The 18,354-nt window shown below is 46.2% G+C and overlaps 2 protein-coding genes, 1 non-coding gene and 1 pseudogene across 3 annotated transcripts; 2 read left to right on the plus strand and 2 right to left on the minus strand.

Moving 5' to 3' along the window:
• Nucleotides 1-279: 279 nt before the first annotated feature.
• Nucleotides 280-386, minus strand: LOC147919973 (small nucleolar RNA R71). The gene has a single exon (XR_015594346.1). It is a non-coding gene; the product is annotated as a small nucleolar RNA R71 (small nucleolar RNA).
• Nucleotides 387-2,376: 1,990 nt separating this feature from the next.
• LOC147919974 (uncharacterized) lies at nt 2,377-4,258 on the plus strand (annotated as a pseudogene).
• A 5,089-nt stretch (nt 4,259-9,347) lies between these two features.
• Nucleotides 9,348-11,794, plus strand: LOC147919975 (uncharacterized). The gene is made up of 4 exons (XM_087504190.1): nt 9,348-9,921; nt 10,002-10,658; nt 10,741-10,868; nt 10,958-11,794. Exons 1-4 carry the CDS (start codon nt 9,348-9,350, stop codon nt 11,792-11,794), a joined length of 2,196 nt encoding a protein of 731 aa, XP_087360316.1.
• Nucleotides 11,795-15,884: 4,090 nt separating this feature from the next.
• On the minus strand, nt 15,885-18,051 carry LOC147919976 (uncharacterized). The gene is made up of 2 exons (XM_087504191.1): nt 17,562-18,051; nt 15,885-17,443 (listed from the first exon to the last, which is right to left on the minus strand). The coding sequence occupies exons 1-2, from the start codon at nt 18,049-18,051 to the stop codon at nt 15,885-15,887; spliced, it is 2,049 nt and encodes a 682-aa protein (XP_087360317.1).
• Nucleotides 18,052-18,354: the final 303 nt, after the last annotated feature.

The raw sequence follows: 18,354 nt of genomic DNA on the forward strand, positions 1-18,354 counted from the left end.
TGAGATCAAGGCCAGTCTTATCAACATGGTTCAAGGATCAAAATTTCATGGTTTGGCAATGGAAGACCCTCTTGATCACTTGGATCAATTTGATAGGTTTTGTGGGACTGTTAAGATCAATGGTATCTCTGAAGATGCCTTCAAGCTGCGCCTTTTCCCTTCTCTCTTGGTGATAAGGCTCACATTTGGGAAAAGAATCTGCCTCACAACACCATTACCACATGGGATCAGTGTAAGAAAGCCTTCCTCTCTAAGTTCTTCTCTACTACAAGAACAGCAAGGCTAAGGAATGAGATATCAAGCTTTGCTCAAAAGGGAAATGAGAGTTTTTGTGAAGCTTGGGAACGATTCAAGGGGTACATCTCTCAATGTCCACATCATGGTTTCTCCAAAGAGTCACAGTTGAGTACACTCGTATAGAGGAGTTTTGCCTAAGTATAGAATGCTACTTGATACAGCAAGCAATGGAAAACTTCTTGGGCCAAAAATGCAGAACAAGGGATGATGCTAGTTGAGAATCTTGCTCAAAGTGATGGGAACTATGGAGAAGATTATGACAGAACCTCAAGAGATTATTCTGATATGAATGAGCAACACAGAAAGGAGATCAGAGCATTGAATGACAAGATGGATAAGATGCTTATGGCTAATCAAAAGCAAGTTCACTTTGTCAATGAATGTGAACTTTATCAAGAAGGCATGGATGCTTGTGTTGAAGGTCAAGAGGAAGTCAACTATGTGGGTGGACAAGGGTATAACAAGTTCAATCCCATTTACCGCAACCATCCTAACCTCTCTTACCGCAGCACCAATGTGGAGAACCCACAAGATCAGTCTTATCCACCACAAAAACCACCTGGTTTTCCTTCTCAACCCAATTATCAACAAAAGCCTCAAGGGAATTACCAAGCAAAGCCTCAAAGCTATTCCTAACCTCAACAAAAATGCATGCACCACAGCCTCAAGGTCAAGTAGATGACACAAATGCTCTACTTCGACAACCTCCTAGAAGGACAAAGGAGAGGAGCTATTGAACTTGCTACACAAATGAAGGCCATACACCATAAGGTTGACAATGTCTATGGTGAGTTGAATGCTAAGTTTGAGAGGCTGCAAACACAAGGTCCAAGGACAAGCTCCTCCTCCTCTACAAGACAAATGGGTCATTACCGGGGAAAACCAGAAACCAACCCAAAGGAGTTTGTAAATGCCATCATGTTGAGAAGTGGTAAGCAGCTACCAACTAATGAGCTCAATAGGGACATTGAGCCTAAAGGAGGGGAGGTAGTGGTTGAGATTGATGATGAAGATGAGCTGATATTGAAAGATTTGGGTAAAGATAAAGAAGCTGAAGGAATTGTGGTTGACAAAGGGAAGAGTAAAGTGGTTGAGGAGCCTAAGCAAGACAAGACCATTGATGAAATTACCAAGAAAAGTAAAGGTGTTGCCAAAGAAACTCTGTTTGTGCCTCCACCTTATGAACCAAGGCTGCCATTTCCTGGGAGGTTCAAGAAGCAACAAGTTGACAAGTATAGAGCCATGTTTGATGCACAAATGAAGGATGTTGCTATCACAATGCCTATCATTGATGAATTCTTGTTGAACCCCTCTTACAGCAAGTTCCTCAAGGATGCAGTTTTGGAGAAGAAGAAAGCTCTCCAAGGAATGGTTATCTTGACTCATGAGTGTAGTGCTATCATTCAAAACAAAGTGGTGGCAAAGAAGCTTGAAGATCCTGGTAGCTTCACTCTCCCTTGCACTCTAGGACCTTTATCTTTTTGGCCATTGCTTATGTGATTTGGGGTCTAGTGTGAGTTTGATGCCTCTCTCGGTTGCTAAGAGACTGGGTTTCACACACTACAAGAAGTGTATGATCACCCTAGTTCTTGCTGATAGATCAATTAGGACCCTGTTGGAGTGCTTGAAGATCTCCGGTGATGATTGGTCATTTTGAGATTCCAACCGACTTTTGTTGTTCTTGAAATGGATGAGGAACCAAAGGATCCACTCATCTTGGGGAGACCATTTCTAAGAACTGCTGGAACCATGATTGATGTGAAAGGTGGGAAGATTCAATTGAATTTGGGAAAGGAAGCTTTGACTTTTGACATCAACCAAGTGATGAGGAAGCCTACAATTGGTGGTCAAGTGTTCTACATTGAGAAGATGGAAGCTTTGGCTGATGAGCTTTTGGAGGAGTTGGCTATAGAAGATGAGCTCCAAAGCACTTTGACAGTTAAGCAAGGAGAGTTTGGTTACTTAAGGAGGATAGTGAGGGATATCAAAAGATTCTTGACTCTCACAAGCCTTCTAAAGATGGTGAAAGCTTCCTTGAGTTGAAAAAGCAAGTGGTGTGTTCAGTTGAGGTAAATTCGAATGAGGATTGGAGGTGAGCTTAAGGCACCCAAGATTGAACTCAAACCACTCCCTAAGGGGCTAAGGTATGCTTTCCTAGGTAAAAACTCTACTTACCCTGTCATTATCAATGAGGAGCTTAGTGAACATGAAACTGTTACTCTTCTAGGTGAATTGAAAAAGTTTAGGAGAGCTATTGGTTATTCACTTGATGACATAAAAGGGATTTCAGAAACTCTTTGCATGCATAGAATTCATTTAGATGATGAATCAATGACTTCCATTGAACCACAAAGAAGGTTAAACCCTAACTTAAGGGATGTGGTGAGGAAAGAGATTCTTAAACTCCTTGATGCTGGTATCATATATCCTATATCAGATAGTACATGGGTTTCACCTGTACATGTGGTGCCAAAGAAAGGAGGAGTTACAGTTGTTAAGAATGATAAAGATGAGTTGATTCCTACTAGAACTATAACTGGGTCATAGAATGTGTATTGATTATAGGAGACTCAATGCTGCTTCTAGAAAAGATCACTTTCCTTTACCATTTATTGATCAAATGTTAGAGAGGCTTGCTAGTCATACTCATTATTGCTTTCTTGATGGTTATTCTGGTTTCTTTCAAATCCCTCATACATCCTAATGATCAAGAAAAGACTACTTTCACATGTCCTTATGGTACTTTTGCTTATAGAAGGATGCATTTGGACTGTGTAATGCTCCAGCTACTTTCCAAAGATGCATGATGTCAATTTTTTCTGATCTAATTGAGGATGTTGTGGAGGTTTTCATGGATGACTTCTCTGTCTATGGAGATTCTTTTTCTGGTTTGTCTTTCTAATTTGTGCAGGGTCTTAAAGAGGTGTGAGGAGACAAATCTGGTCTTGAATTGGGAGAAGTGTCACTTCATGGTTAAAGAAGGAATTGTGTTGGGTCATAAGATCTCTGAGAAAGGCATTGAGGTTGATAGAGCTAAGATTGATGTGATGACCAATCTAGCACCTCCAAATTCGGTCAAGGGAATAAGAAGCTTTTTGGGCCATGCTGGGTTCTATAGGAGGTTCATTAAAGACTTCTCAAAGATTGCTAGACCTCTTACAAGGTTGTTGTGTAAAGAAGTTGAGTTTGAGTTCAATGAGGAGTGTCTTCAAGCTTTCAAGAAGATAAAGAAGAGTTGGTTAGTGCTCCAATAGTTCAAGCACCAGATTGGGACTTGCCATTTGAAATCATGTGTGATGCTAGTGACTATGCAGTTGGAGCAGTGTCTTGGTCAAAGAAAAGATAAGAAGCTTCATGTCATATACTATGCAAGTAGAACATTAGATGAGGCTCAAGGTCAAGTATGCTACAACAGAAAAAGAGCTCCTAGCTATTGTCTTTGCATTTGAGAAGTTTAGGCAATACTTGGTGGGTTCAAAAGTGGTTGTTCACACTGATCATGCAGCATGCAGCATTGAAGTATCTCTTAGCAAAGAAGGATGCTAAACCAAGGCTGTTAAGATGGATATTGCTACTTCAAGAGTTTGATTTGGAGATTAAAGACAAGAAGGGCATTGAGAATGGAGTAGCTGATCATCTATCAAGATTAAGGATTGACAATGAGATTCCAATCAATGATGCACTTCCTGAAGAACAGATAATGGTGATTCAACTGCTTGAAAACACCAATGAGACTTGGAAGAAGCTTGGAGAGGTCATGAGGTTGGAAGAGAATGGTCCTTGGTATGCTGATTATGTTAACTACCTTGCTTGTGGGATTGAGCCACCAAATTTGGTTGGTTATGATAGAAAAAAGTTCTTCAAAGATATCAACAACTACTATTGGGATGCACCATACCTCTACACTCTTTGTAAAGACAAGATTTATAGGAGATGTGTTGCCAAGGAGGAGATTGAAGGGTTAGTAGAACTATGTCATGGAGCAGCCTATGGAGGTCACTTTGCTACATTCAAAACAGTCACAAAGATTCTTCAAGCTGGGTTGTGGTGGCCTACAATGTTCAAAGACACTCAAGAGATCATCTCCAAGTGTGATTCATGTCAAAGAAGAGGAAATATCAGCAGGAGAAATGAAATGCCACAAACTCCTATCTTAGAGGTTGAAGTGTTTGATGTATGGGGAATTGACTTTATGGGACCATTTCCTTCTTCCTATGGTAACAATTACATACTTGTGGCTGTTGATTATGTGTCTAAATGGGTGGAAGCCATAGCTAGTCCTACCAATGATGCAAAGGTTGTGTTGAAGTTGTTCAAGACAATCATTTTTCCAAGGTTTGGTATTCCAAGAGTGATCATTAGTGATGGAGGGAAACATTTTATCAACAAGGTCTTTGAGAGTCTTCTCAAGAGACATGGAGTGAAGCATAAGGTTGCTACACCTTACCATCCCCAAACTAGTGGTCAGGTTGAGATTTCAAATAGAGAAATCAAGTCAATTCTTGAGAAAACAGTTGGTATCACAAGGAAAGATTGGGCAAAGAAATTGGATGATGCTCTATGGGAATATAGGACTGCCTACAAGACACCAATTGGAACAACTCCATTCAACCTTCTCTATGGAAAGTCTTGTCATCTGCCAGTTGAGTTAGAGTATAAAGCAATGTGGGCAGTCAAGCTTCTTAACTTTGATATCAAGAGTGCTCATGAGAAACGTTTAGTACAATTGAATGAGTTAGAGGAGATTCGCCTTGAAGCTTATGAGAGTTCAAAGATCTACAAGGAGAGGACAAAAGCATTCCATGACAAGAGAATTTTTCCAAGGGTTTTCAAGGAAGGAGATTTGGTGTTGCTGTTCAATTCCCGCTTGAAGCTGTTTCCGGGAAAGCTCAAGTCCCGCTGGTCTGGACCATTCAAAATCAAGGAGGTTAGACCTTATGGAGCCTTTGTGTTACTGAACAAGGCTGGAAAAGAGTTTGTAGTTAATGGACAGAGGCTGAAGAACTACTTGGCAAATGACTTCATTGAGGAGGGAACAACTGTTTCTCTCTCAGACCCTCAAAACGCCTAAGCGGTGCAGTAACGTCAAGCTTAGAGACGTAAAACAAGCGCATTTGGGAGGCATTCCCATGGTATCCTTATGTAAATATCCTCTACATTTCTTTTAGTTTCTGTGTTTGAATTTGTGTGTTTCTGAGTAGTGAATATTAGAATGTTTGGGAGACTAGTGTGAACTTGGTGTTGAACAGATAGAGTAAGCAGTCGACTTCAATCGGTAGTGAAACGCGGCCAAGACGTCCCCGTGTGAAGACCAGCGGCCATAACCATCGGCACAACTGTGCCCGCGTGAGTCAACCCGATTTTGGTGCGAAGGTACACGTGGCCAGGAGTCGTGGTTAAAAGGTCCCCCGCGTGAGTACCATCGACCAAATCACGCGGTCAAAACAAGGCCGATCGAGGATCACAAGAAATTGTTGGCTTTTGGTGCGAAGGCACACGCGGCTAGGAGACGCGGCCAAGGGCTCCCCGCGTGAGTGCCACCGGCCAAGGGACGCGGTCAAAACGTGGCCGATTGCGAATCAAAAGAAAAAGTGGTTTAAGGTGTGAAGGGGAACGCAGCCAAAGGAAGCGGTCAAAAGTGCCCCGCGTGGTGACCATCGGCTAAGGTCATCGGTCAAAGGCCGGCCGATGGAGTGTGCCAAGGTGAGTCTCTTTTCCCCTTTTCAGTTTATTTCGGTTCAACCCTAGTAAACCGACTTGATTCCTCAATGTTTTAACTGATTCCTGGCCAATTTATTCCTTCTCTCAACCCTCTTAAACCCGACATCTCTTTCTCACCTCTTACTTTGTCGATTAAATCCCTTAGAACACTAAAAACCTTGTATCTCTCTCATCTCTCAATCGATTTCAAAGAATTTTTGTGTGATAGTTTCGGTTTTTCAAGCTCCTTTAATTGCTTCTGCTATCAGCTACCATTTCTTCTTCCCTAGTTTTCAATTGCAAGGTACAACTCTCTATCTCCCCTTTTTCCCCATTAAAGTTTAAACACAGTATGTGCTAGATTCAACCAGCTAGTTATTTATGCCTTGATTTAGGGTTGTTGAACTTCATAATAGCTTTAGCTGGTTTAGATTTTGTTTGAATTGCTTTGTTTGGTGTTTAATTTCGAAAATTTTGGTTTATGAGCTTTTAGGGTTCTTGAGATTGAGAAAATCAAAAATTTTGGGGAAATTTTAATTTGATAGTTTCTTTACCTTGTCTTTTGTTGATTTAATCATCCTGGAAGAGACTAATGGTTTTGAAGGCAAATTGACATAGTTAGGGGATAATCGAAATTCTTAAATTTTTAGGAAGCAAATTTTGAGTTTGTTTGTGAAGCTTTTGTCACAGTTGGTTCACCTTTGTTCCCTTGGTTTAATTTTGTTGATTTATCTTCTAGACACTAGGCACTTATTAGCTGTGGTTACAAATTGTGGCTCCTAGTGAGCCTTACTAATATCTTTCAAGTGTTTTTGTGTATTTTAGAGGAACAATGGGTAGAACCAACTTGAAACCTGGAGACAAACAAACAAAGACAAAGGAGGTAGTGGAAAGGGTTGTTGAAAAGAAGAAGAAAAAGGCAGTTCCTTCTAAGTCTTCACTTGTTACACAAAAAGCTTCAGCAAGCAAGAAGAAGAGTAAGGAGCCTGTGATTGAGGATAGTGATTCAGAGGAAAGGGGTATGAGTGAGAGTGACTCTGAACTTCCACCACCTCCAGCTGCTAAGGAAAAGCAGAGCAAGCAACTTAAGAAGAAGCCTACCTACTCCCAACTGATGCAGCGCCTTAAGCAAATTAAATTTGCCCCAACCAGATACCCAGATCATGAATTCCTTCACAATGCTGGCCTCCTTGAAGACATGCAAACTATCTTCACAACTTTGGGATTAGGACAGTTCTTCAATTTGGCTTTTCCCACCTATGTTGAGCCAACAAGAGAGTTCCTTGCATCCTTGTCAGTGACTTATTATGAAGATGAGATGGTGGAGGAAGCTAAAGATCTTGGGCATTTTGAGTTTAAGGTTAAGGGGAAGCACTACAAGATGACTTTTTGAGAGTTAGGGGCTATCTATGGGTTTCCACCAGGAACAAGATTGGAATACAACATCAACCCAAGGGAGTTCCGTTCTTTTTGGCAAGATATTGGAGTGGGAAAGTACAAACCTGGTCAGCTCAAGAACTCAAGCATTCAGCATCCTACAGTGAGATATGCTCACAAGGTTCTCTCTCACACTCTTTTTGCAAGAAGAGAAGCTGGAGGTGTTCAGGCAAATGAACTTGGTTGTCTTCTAGCAGGGCTACAACCTTTCATAAGGACCTATGAAGGAGGGAACCAGCCATTCTCCAATGCCGAAAACACATGTGTTGCTGCAGTCTTCCTCCATCAAATGCTCCACTACCAAAGTTGGATTTGGACAACAAGTGATAAGACACCAACTCTAAGTATGGGTGGTCTTGTCACCCCCATCTTACAAGCAAAGGGGGTTCAGCTAGGAGAGTTTGACCATGATATTGCAAGGCTTGATCCAGTCTACCTCAAGAAGACAACTTATTTGGATGGCCAAACTGAGAAGGGGTTCTATGTCTACTATGGGTACATTTTCTCAAGCTTTAGGAAGAAGAGGCTCTTGCTCCCTCAAAAGGATGTCACATCTCTCTATGCCATGTTTGGAATATGCTGCCAAATACAAGATGACTTCCTCTACTCCTTTAAGGATGATGGGCCAGTGATTCCAACAACAACTTCAAACAAGGAGAAAAGTCAAGCTGAGGATGATCAACAAGAAGCTCCTCCTAGTCCAGTCTATGGTAGTGCTAGGTATGCCTTCCAACTATTTGAAGAGGCCACTACAAACAAGTCTCTTAGAGCAGCACACAGCCACATCCATCTTCTCCAGCGTATGGCTAACTGGCAAGGGAAAAACATCAAGAAGTTGGTCAAGGGAATGAAGAGTTTGCACAACAGATTGAAGAATGTGGAAGCTAAGCTAGCCATTGCAAGTACCTCCAATCCAAACCCTGAAGTTGTTGTGGACTCAAGAGAAGAACAAGAAGATGAATTTGAGGATGAAATGGAGAGACACTCATTCCATGGTGAACCTAGTACTGCCATTGGTTTCTATGACCCACCAAGAGCTTCATCATATGAGAGGAGACAAAGTAGGAAGAGAAGAGCAGAGAAATCTCCAACACCATTGTGAGAACTGAGAATGAGCTTCTCCTTCCGAAGTGATTTAAATGTGGAGGAGCTTATCGCCGTAAAAAAGTTCCGAACTGAATTGAGAGAGAGTTTGAGAGTTTGAATTTGTATTGCTGTTGCTGGAAAAAGTATTCGATCCTTACAAGTGACACCCCCCTTACATATTTATACCGACCAATTAATTACCCAATTAATGCACAATTAATAAGACACAATTTGCGCGGACTAATTAATCCTCTTGAATGCAGGAATCTTTGACCGGGCCTGAGCTGCGAGCTGACCAGCATGAAGCGTCTCCGCGCTCTCTTTCTTTCTCCGGGCCTGATGGGCCGATCGGTAACATGCTTTCGGCCCATTAGACAAGCCCGGCCTAGGCCCTCTTGCCTATTACCCGAGATGGCAGATCGTGGGTACAACAGTTGCCCCCCAAGTCTCCCGAGCTGAACAGTTCGGGGGACTTTTAACCTTCGAGCGATCAATTTCGGGAAACTGAATATTCCCCTATATCTCCACGATTTGATTGAGGTAATGATGGGATTTGCCTTCCCGAACAAGCCTCGGGGCCCACTAGGTGGCGTGTTGGTTATAAGAGAGAAAAGAAACGGTGCGAGACCTTTCACTTCCCCAGGCAATTATTGCTTTCTGGTGCCGTGTATAAAGGTAATCCTCGACTTCTCTCTCACCCTTAATCTTCAATCGTGTTTATGTTTTTGTGCTCTTAGATTTTCTCTCTTTTCTCCCGTAATCCTCTCTACTTTCACCGGAAAAAACCTTTACTCTTCCTTCGTTCTTCACTAACTTCCCAGAAAAGAATGTCTCCTCCGAAATCCTCGTCGGGTAAACCCACAAAACCCCTGATTCCAGGCGTTTTTGGCCCTCATCCGCCGTCAATTCTCTCGGTGGAGAATATAGCCGAGATTAGGGGATCCACTGGGATTCCCTCGGAGATCGAGATTAGGTTCCCGGAGGTTCACGAGTCTCCGGAGAATCCTCCCCCGGGGTACTGTTGCGCGTTCGAGATATTTTTCTCCGCGTGTGGTCTGTCGTTTCCCCTTCCCGAACTCATCGTGAAGATGATGTTCGAACTGGGCTTTGCTCTCCCCCAGATGTGCCCGAACTTTGTCCGAACCGTCATGTGTCTTCAAACTCTGGGGGAAGAGTTTGACTACAAACTATCCCTGGCCGACTTTCTTCAAGTGTACACGGTGAAGACAGGTCGCACCAAGGGCACGCTCTACGTAAGTCCGCTTTCCGGACTGAAGGTCTTCGACGACCTTCCTGAGAAAGATGAGAAGTGGCGGAAGTCTTACTTTTTCTTCCCGGTCAACAAGCTCACTTTTGGCCACCTCGCAAATTCACACATATCGAAGTGGACTTCGAAAATTGGTAGAACGGTGCTCTTAGTTTGGTGTCCTTAATACATTACTATTCTTTCTGTTACTTACTCCTTGTCGTTCCTGTCTCAGACCACTTCGAGCGCGGGTTGCTTTGCCCTACTTTCGTGGAGTTTTTCTCGCGGTTCTGCAGCCAGGGTCAGAGCGCCTGGGACTCATTTTCGTGTGAAAGGATTAGAGAATCCACAGCGCGGCTCAAGGGACGTTCTCTCGTTTGCTCTGACCCCATAAGCACTTCGGAGATGAATTATAGAGAGGAAAGGGCCTGCCGACTCGCCGAGAAGGATGCGAAGTTGAAGATGGCGGCAGCGCTTGCCGAGGGCAAAGCTCGCCTACCTAAGAAGTCTGGTCCCTCTTCCTCTGAGGTAGACGGGACTTCAGCACCCCCTGCTGGCCCTTCCGAGCCTCTTATGGGGGCTTCCGGGCTCCTGCCTAGTTCGCCCGGGCCTGCCGTAATTGTCGTAGCGGACTCTAGTGATGAGCCGCGAGAGGTTATTACTCCCTCCGTCGAGGTCAGCTCCCAGCGGGCGGACTCGTCCAAAAAGAGGAAGGAACCTGAGACTTCCTTGCCTCTTCGCGAGAAGAGCCGAGCTCGGACTGGTTCGTCAGGAGACGAGCGAGGTAAGTCCAGTTCGAAAGATAGGGGTCCTTCCTCAGAGAGGAGGTCTAAGGAGTCCGGGGATTCCTCTGGCAGGCCGCTTTCAAAGGAACGTCGTTCCTCCCCCCGAGGTAATAACAACTCGAGGTGTTTTTTTTGTTTGTTTGTTGGGTCTCGGGGACCAAGTAGAATAACATCGTTTGTTCATTTCAGTTCCCCCTGTATCCCCAGCTGATCTGATGAGGAGTTACACTCGGCCAGAAGTTCGGGTTCCGGCGTTTGCAGACATGTCCGAACTCAACCGTGCGAACTTCTTCCGCTTCACGGACAAGATTGGCGAGGTTAGTGACACATGCTTCCTTAGCTTTTGTTTTTCTTTACCACCTTCGCCGTTTTTTAACGAGCTGCACTTTCCCAGCTAATGATCTAGTTCAACTCCTCGGTAGCGTCTTACGAAGATCAGCTGTTTGCCTCTCCTTCCTCTTCCGAAGTGAGCCATCTCCGGGAAAAGATTGCTGATCTGGAAGCCCAGGTGAAGGAGTACGCCAGATTAGAGGCCGAGAACGCTGCTACCATGGAGAAAGCCGAACAAATCCGGGCTCGGATGAAGAGAGCCGAGGTACAGGTGCTCGACCTCAGAATTGCCAACGAAGACCTCCGAGACAAACTAAAGAAGGCGGGAGACCTCTACTACGAGGCCGCGGAGGATGCGAAGGCGGCAAGGAGTAGGTTGCACGAGGTCGAGCTCTGCAACCAGTTGCTCGAAGCTGGAAATAGCTGCGAGATTGAAAGGGTGCGGAGAGAAGAAAGGCAGGCAATGAGACGAACTCTCCGTCCATTAGTCGAGGAGGTGAAAGTCACTTTCGAAGAGAGGGAGAAACTGGCCCCAGCCAAGATCCGAGCCGCCGAGATCAGGGCTAACCGGATGCTGATCGAGGAGATCTCGAGGGGAGAAATCCAAGACATGGAAGCTGAGCTCGGGCTCCTGAAAGCCGACGAGGAGGAGGCCGACGAAAAGGTTTCGAAGGTAACTCTCCGTGACCTCGACCTCTCTGGATTTTCAGACCTTTTGGCGGATACGCCCGATCTTTTATGCAGCGAACACCCTTTGAGCATTACAATCGACGAGTCCGGCACTAATCTCGGGCAAATGTCGAATCAGGGGATGGACGACTTTCTAGCGAACACCAAGTCGGTAGAGGAGCTTGAAGAGATGGTACTGGCCCTTTCCGAAGCGGCATCGGACCCCGCTCCCCATACTCAGTAGTTTCTATATCGGGGTTGTTTTGGCACGGGTTGCCCCCCTGTTTTGTCGTATTTATTTTTAGACGTACTTCGGAGTGTTTTGGTCGTGGTGACCACTCCGTATTAACTACTCTTTTTGTGCCATCTTTTGTTTAATTTCCACAATACGAACTAAATTTCCAAAACCTATTGTTTGAAAAGATGGTACGAGCAGAAATGAACGCGAAGTGAGTACTTCGGTTAAATAGTTCGAAAAAATGACATCCCAACTTTCATAAGTAAAGCTGAGTACGAAGTGAGGACTTCGGTTTAGAGTTTTGCGAAACTAAGCTTTGACTTTAAGTTAAGCGGAGGATGAAGTGAGGACTTTGGTTTAGAGTTTTCGCAATATTGAGCTTTAAAGTAAAGCTGAATACGAAGTGAGAACTTCGGTTTAGGCTCGCGAACTTAGACCTCGGCATTATATGATAGATGCGAAGTCAGACTACGGCTTTTTTTTTTTTTTTTTTTTTTTTTTTTTTTTTTTGAGGAACCATTATTAATAAAAAAGTTTAAGAAAACTTTAAATTTTATTAATATGGATAGCTGGACCCGAAGTGGGCTGCCTACGTACCCTTATCGGGATCAAGCTGAATCGTAGTTTGATACAAAGAAATTAGCTGTAAAAAAGTTTAAGGTGTAGAGAATTCCAAGACCTCGGGACTGGTTTTCCCTCTGAATCCTCGAGCTGATAAACTCCATTTTGGACTTCGCGAGTAATTCTGTATGGTCCTTGCCAATTAATTCCCAGCTTTCCTGCATTGAGCTCCTCGGTATTTTCATAGACTTTCCGGAGGACGAGGTCGCCCACTGCCAAGGGTCTGCCTCGGATTTTGGAGTTATAGTATCGAGCTACCGCGTTCTGGTAGTTCTGGATCCGGACTAACGCCTGGTCCCGACGCTCGTTGATTGTATCAAGAGTATCCTGTAAGAACTCCTCATTTTCCTCAGCTCGGAGTGGGTTCAGCGAGGTACGGACTCCAGGGACCTCTATGTCAGCTGGGACTACGGCATCGACTCCATAGACCAGAGAGAAAGGTGTTTCACTAGTGGCCCGGCGAGGTGTTGTTCGAATTGCCCAAAGAACGCCTTGCAGCTCGTCTGGCCAGCGCCCTTTGCGAGAGTCGAGCCGTTTCTTTAAGTTAGCCAGAATAACCTTATTCATCGCCTCGGCCTGCCCATTACCTTGCGGGTAACGCGGAGTTGACTTATTGAGTCGAATCTTCCACTTCGCGCAGAACTCTTCGAACTTCGAGGAGATGAACTGCGGACCATTGTCTGTGACGATTTCGTGGGGGACCCCGTAGCGATAGATTATACTTTTTAGTACGAACTGCTCCACTTCGTCACTTGTTACTTTCGCGTAGGCTGCCGCTTCTACCCACTTGGAGAAATAGTCGGTAAGAGCGAGCACGTACTGAACTCTTCCTGGTCCTCGATGTAATGGACCGATGATATCCATAGACCACCTCATTAATGGGTAAGGTGCGGACACCGAAGACAGGAGCTCGGTAGGTTGATGAATTGACGGGGCGTGCTTCTGACACTTCTCACAAGTTCAAGAATATTTTTCGCAGTCCGTGATCATGGTAGGCCAGAAGTAACCTTGCCGTTTAATTTTGAAAGCCAGAGTCCGAACTCCGGAATGATTCCCATTGGGACCGTCGTGAACAGCTCGCATTAGCATCGCGGGCTCTCTACAAGCCACGCAAGTTAGATAAGGACCAGCTACACTTCGGCGTAGAAGTATTCCCTTGTGAACGCAGTACCGCGCACTGACGATCTTAAGCTTCCTAGCTGCCCATTTGTCGGCTGGGAGTTCCCCTTTTTCCAAGTAAGCCCAGATCGGGCTCCGCCAGTCATCTGCCCCCCAGCTGTTAGAATTCGTGCCGCTCGAAGCAGCATGTGGGATAACAGCTTGACTGTCAACTGGTGAGTTTGATGATTCCGGAGTTGAACTCGTGTCTAGCTCAGCTGGAGGTGGGTGAACTTCCATTGGAGTAGGTATAACGGGAGCCGGATCCTCCGAGGGTAAAGAGTCCGCAGCCGTTTTACGAGCTGCTTCCTCAGCAGCCAACTGTTTTTTCATCGCCCGGGTGACAACGTTTGAGCTCTCTAGTCGAATACTTGGAAACTGAATAACTTCGACGGGGATAATTCTTGTCATTGCGGGATCCGAAGTGGATGCCAATGATGCTAAAGCGTCCGCAGCGGAGTTCTCACTTCGTGGGATCTTAGTGATTTCGAACTCCTCGAACCTAGCGACTAACTCCCGAGCTGTGGACAAATAAGCCTCCATACGACCATCCTTTGTCTCGTACTCCCCCAAAAACTGGTTGGTGACCAGCTGCGAATCGCAAAAAGCTCGAAGTTTTCGGACACCGCCTGCGTTCTCGGCTTCATTGTTGGACGCACTGAAAGCCAAGCGAAATGACTGCTCGATCATTTCGCCTGTAGGAGAAGTGAGGTGGACCCCAATTCCTACTCCCGATTTGGAAGAAGCACCATCAACATACAACGTCCATGGGGCTTCGACATTGTCGCTAACCGAAGAGGCTAGTGGGAGTTCGATCAAGAAATCCGCCAGCACCTGCGCCTTAGCACAGGTTCGAGTCCGGAACTCGATGTCGTATTCGCTCAGCTCGACAGACCATTTAGCTAGCCGTCCGGATTGGCTCGGACTATGTAATACCGTCCGAAGTGGCTGCGTCGTCAGGATTATGATTGTATGGGACTGGAAGTAAGGCCGCAGCTTTCTTGCCGAAGTTACCACTGCTAGGGCCAATTTTTCCATCATAGGGTACCTGGATTCCGCCCCAGTAAATGACTTGCTGAACATAGAAAATTGGTCGCTGCTCCCCCCTTTCTTCACGAACCAAAACTCCGCTGACCACACTATCCGAAACGGCTACGTAAAGAAAGAGCGGCTCTCCGAACTCAGGCTTCGCCAAGACCGGCGGTTCAGATAGATAAGCTTTGAGTTGGGCGAACGCCTCCTCACACTTCGCATCCCACAAGAAATTTTTTCCCCCTTTCCGTAACAGCTGGTAGAAAGGGAGGCATTTGTCCGTAGATCGAGAAATGAAGCGGTTGAGAGCTGCGATCCGTCCGTTAAGACGTTGCACCTCGCGCAAGGTTCTAGGAGAACTCATAGACAGGAAAGCATTAATTTGCCTCGGGTTCGCTTCAATTCCTCTTTCTGTGACGATATACCCCAGAAATTCTCCTGATGGGACTACAAAGGTGCACTTCGTGGGGTTGAGTTTCATCCCGAACTGATCCAGGATGTCGAAGCAGACTTTCAGATCGGCGGGATGCGAGCTGGCTTCCATTGATTTCACCAGCATGTCATCGATGTAGACTTCCATGGTTTTTCCGAGTTGATGCTCGAACATTCGATTCACCAGTCTTTGGTAAGGTGCTCCCGCATTTTTTAACCCAAAAGGCATCACCTTGTAGCAATAGATCCCGCGGTCCGTAATGAATGCAGTCCTCTCCTGGTCGTCCGGGTTCATTAGGATTTGGTTGTAGCCAGAGAATGCATCCATGAAAGACATCAGCTCGTGACCCGACGTGGACTCAACTAACCGGTCGATATGCGGAAGTGGAAAGCTGTCTTTGGGGCACGCCTTATTCAGGTCGGTGAAATCAACGCAGACTCACGACTTTCCGTTCTTCTTTTTGACTACCACTGTGTTTGCGAGCCACTCAGGGTATTTTACTTCGCGTATCTGTCCTGCCTTCAGCAAACGTTCAACCTCTTTGTTAACGATTTCAGCTCGCTCAGGACCCAGCTTCCTTCGCTTCTGCTTTACAGGTCGGAACGTAGGGTCCACATTCAGCTCGTGCGAGATAACTTCCGGACTGATGCCGGGCATCTCGTCTACGGACCACGCGAAGGTGGCCATTCTTTCTTTCAGGAAGGTTATCAGACTGGCGCGGAGCTCGCTATCCAATCCCATTCTGATCTTGATTTCCTGATCCGGAAACTTGTCATTGATGAAAATGGACTCAGTGAGGTCACCTTTTAGCTGCTTCCGAACTGGATTCTTCGGGACCTCGAGCTGTGGTTGCTATTGGATCAGGAGCTTGTGACTTGCGAGGTAACAGCTCCTGGCCGTCCTTTGGCTTCCTAGAACCTCCCGGACTCCTTGTGGGGTCGGAAATTTGACACACTGATGGTACGTCGAGGCCACCGCCTTCATCTGATAGAGCCAGGGAGTTCCCAAAATAACATTATAGGCCGCAGGTCGGTCGAAGACCGTGAACTCCACCATTTTGACCACTCCTTGAGTGGACACCGGTAATGTGATCGTGCCCAAAGACATTGATGTCTCGCTAGTGAACGAGACCAAAGGTGAGGGCGGTCTGGAGATGTGCTCTTTCCCGATACCCATTCTGGTGAGCGTCTCAAGGAAAATCAAGTCTACCGAACTCCCAGTGTCAATTAGGATTCGGCAGACTTCATGGTTTGCTACGTCGAGCGAGATGACGAGCGCGTCGTCATGCGGAGTGTCCAGCCCCTCAGTTTCCTTCTCGGAGAAAGAAATTTCAGGTAGATCACTTGCTACCAACTTAGCTCGCTTCGGCTGGGGGCTAGTGAGCTTCCGCTGATGGTCTTTGATCGCAGTGATGGAGTTCCGAAATAGACGCGATCCTCCCATTATCACGTCGATTCTTTTCTTGGGAGCTTCACTTCCATCGGACTGCTTCGGTTTCTTTGAAGGTGGAGCGTCCTCGTCCAATTCGGGAATCGCTTTTTGCTCCAATTCCTCAATTGTGACATTCGGCATTTCTCCCGCCACATATTTTTCTGCGAGGAGATGCATCACCTTCTTACAGTCACGAGTAGAATGACTGTTGGTTTTATGGAGCTCGCAGTACGTGTCCTCATCTCGGACCCATTTGTTACTTGGGAGTACACCACTCTTGGAGCGCGGTGAAAATGGAGGTTTGGACGGTGAATTCCTTGGAGAATTCTTTTTGGGAGATTGAGTGACTGCGAAAGTGCTCGGCCCAGACTTCGGAGTCGTAGGCGGAGTCTTTTTGGCAGGTGCTTTGAACCGTGGTTTCCCTGCAGGCGGAGCGTTTTGTTTTTGCGCAGCAGCGAGTTTGTCCTCCTCTGCGACTATCCAGTTCGAAGCCCGGTGTAATGCGTCCTGAATAGTTGGGAAATGATTCACGGACAGCTCTTCGCGGAAGCGAGATTCATGCCAGAGGCCGTTCTTAAGCGCGGCCAAGGCAGTGGAGTCCGAGAGTCCGGGAATCTTGACCTGGATCTCCTTGAACTTTGTTATGTAAGACCGCAGGGACTCTCCAGCCTTTTGGCTTAAGTTCCAAAGCCGAGCGTTCGTCACCGCAGTTTCGATTAGGCTAGAATACTGCTTGACGAACGAGGTCGACAGCTCGGTAAAGTTTGTTATGGAGCCAGCTGCTAAAGATGCGAACCAAAGCAGTACCGGTCCACTAAACGTTTCTGCGAACAGCTTGCAGTACCCAGCGTTTGCTTCATGGGGCTCGAGGTCCACCCGGCTAGCTGTTAGCAAGAAAGTCTTGAGATGATTAGTAGGATCTCCTTTTCCTTCGTAGCTCGAGAACTTAATTTTGCCGGTATCTTTGATGCGGACTCGAGCTATTTGATCGCAAAAAGGGAGTTCGCCTCGATTCCTCGATCACCCGAAAAATATCCGGAGCCGAAGTGGTTGCACTATGCATCACAGACCGCATATCCCGGATTTCGCTCTGCATACGGAAGATCTCGGGATTGGTGACATACCCCGGAGTCGAAGTGTTTCCTTCTACAGGGAGAGGAAGACGGACTGGGACCTCAGAAGATCGGAGGACACCAGGCTGAACCGGAGTATGGCCATCGCCAGTCAGCGGTGGCGCTGTTTGTGTGTTGGTTTGGGGCGGGAACGAATCTCCCGGAGTGACATTTGTTGCTGCCACTTGCGAGGTGGAAGGTGGAGTCACACCGGAGAAATCCAAAGCACGTCGACGCGGGTTTTGGTCGGAGGACAGGAGGTCGACCCAGTCGGCGTACGCGCGGTGGGAGGCCGAGAGATCGGCTACGGACGTCGTGATTTCCTCTAGACAAGTGGAAATCTGGCCCTCCAAGCTGTCGAAGCGTTCAGTAAGAGCGGCGGAGGCGGCTTGCTGACGGTCGGACTTCTCGGACAAGTCCTGCAGGAGCTTCTGGATCACCTCCAAGGATGCCTGATTGGGAGAGCCGGTTGCCATAGCGGTGGTTGTGTGGAGTGTACTTGTGTATGAAGTCGGAACTAACGAGAGTCAGGCGATAACTCCCCTCCTTCTAGCGCCAAATGTGAGAACTGAGAATGAGCTTCTCCTTCCGAAGTGATTTAAATGTGGAGGAGCTTATCGCCGTAAAAAAGTTCCGAACTGAATTGAGAGAGAGTTTGAGAGTTTGAATTTGTATTGCTGTTGCTGGAAAAAGTATTCGATCCTTACAAGTGACACCCCCCTTACATATTTATACCGACCAATTAATTACCCAATTAATGCACAATTAATAAGACACGA

Source organism: Camelina sativa, chromosome 20, assembly GCF_030686135.1.
Source record: "Camelina sativa cultivar CO46 ecotype springtype chromosome 20, ASM3068613v1".
NCBI classification, from domain to species: domain Eukaryota; kingdom Viridiplantae; phylum Streptophyta; class Magnoliopsida; order Brassicales; family Brassicaceae; genus Camelina; species Camelina sativa.

Coding starts and splice junctions, on each gene's coding strand:
- LOC147919975 (XM_087504190.1), top strand. CDS start 9,348: ATGTCTCCTCCGAAATCCTCGTCGGGTAAACCCACAAAACCCCTGATT. Junction 9,922..10,001: donor GAAGTGGACTTCGAAAATTG/GTAGAACGGTGC, acceptor TTCCTGTCTCAG/ACCACTTCGAGCGCGGGTTG. Junction 10,659..10,740: donor ACGTCGTTCCTCCCCCCGAG/GTAATAACAACT, acceptor TGTTCATTTCAG/TTCCCCCTGTATCCCCAGCT.
- LOC147919976 (XM_087504191.1), bottom strand. CDS start 18,051: ATGGCAACCGGCTCTCCCAATCAGGCATCCTTGGAGGTGATCCAGAAG. Junction 17,444..17,561: donor CACCAATCCCGAGATCTTCC/GTATGCAGAGCG, acceptor GCGATCAAATAG/CTCGAGTCCGCATCAAAGAT.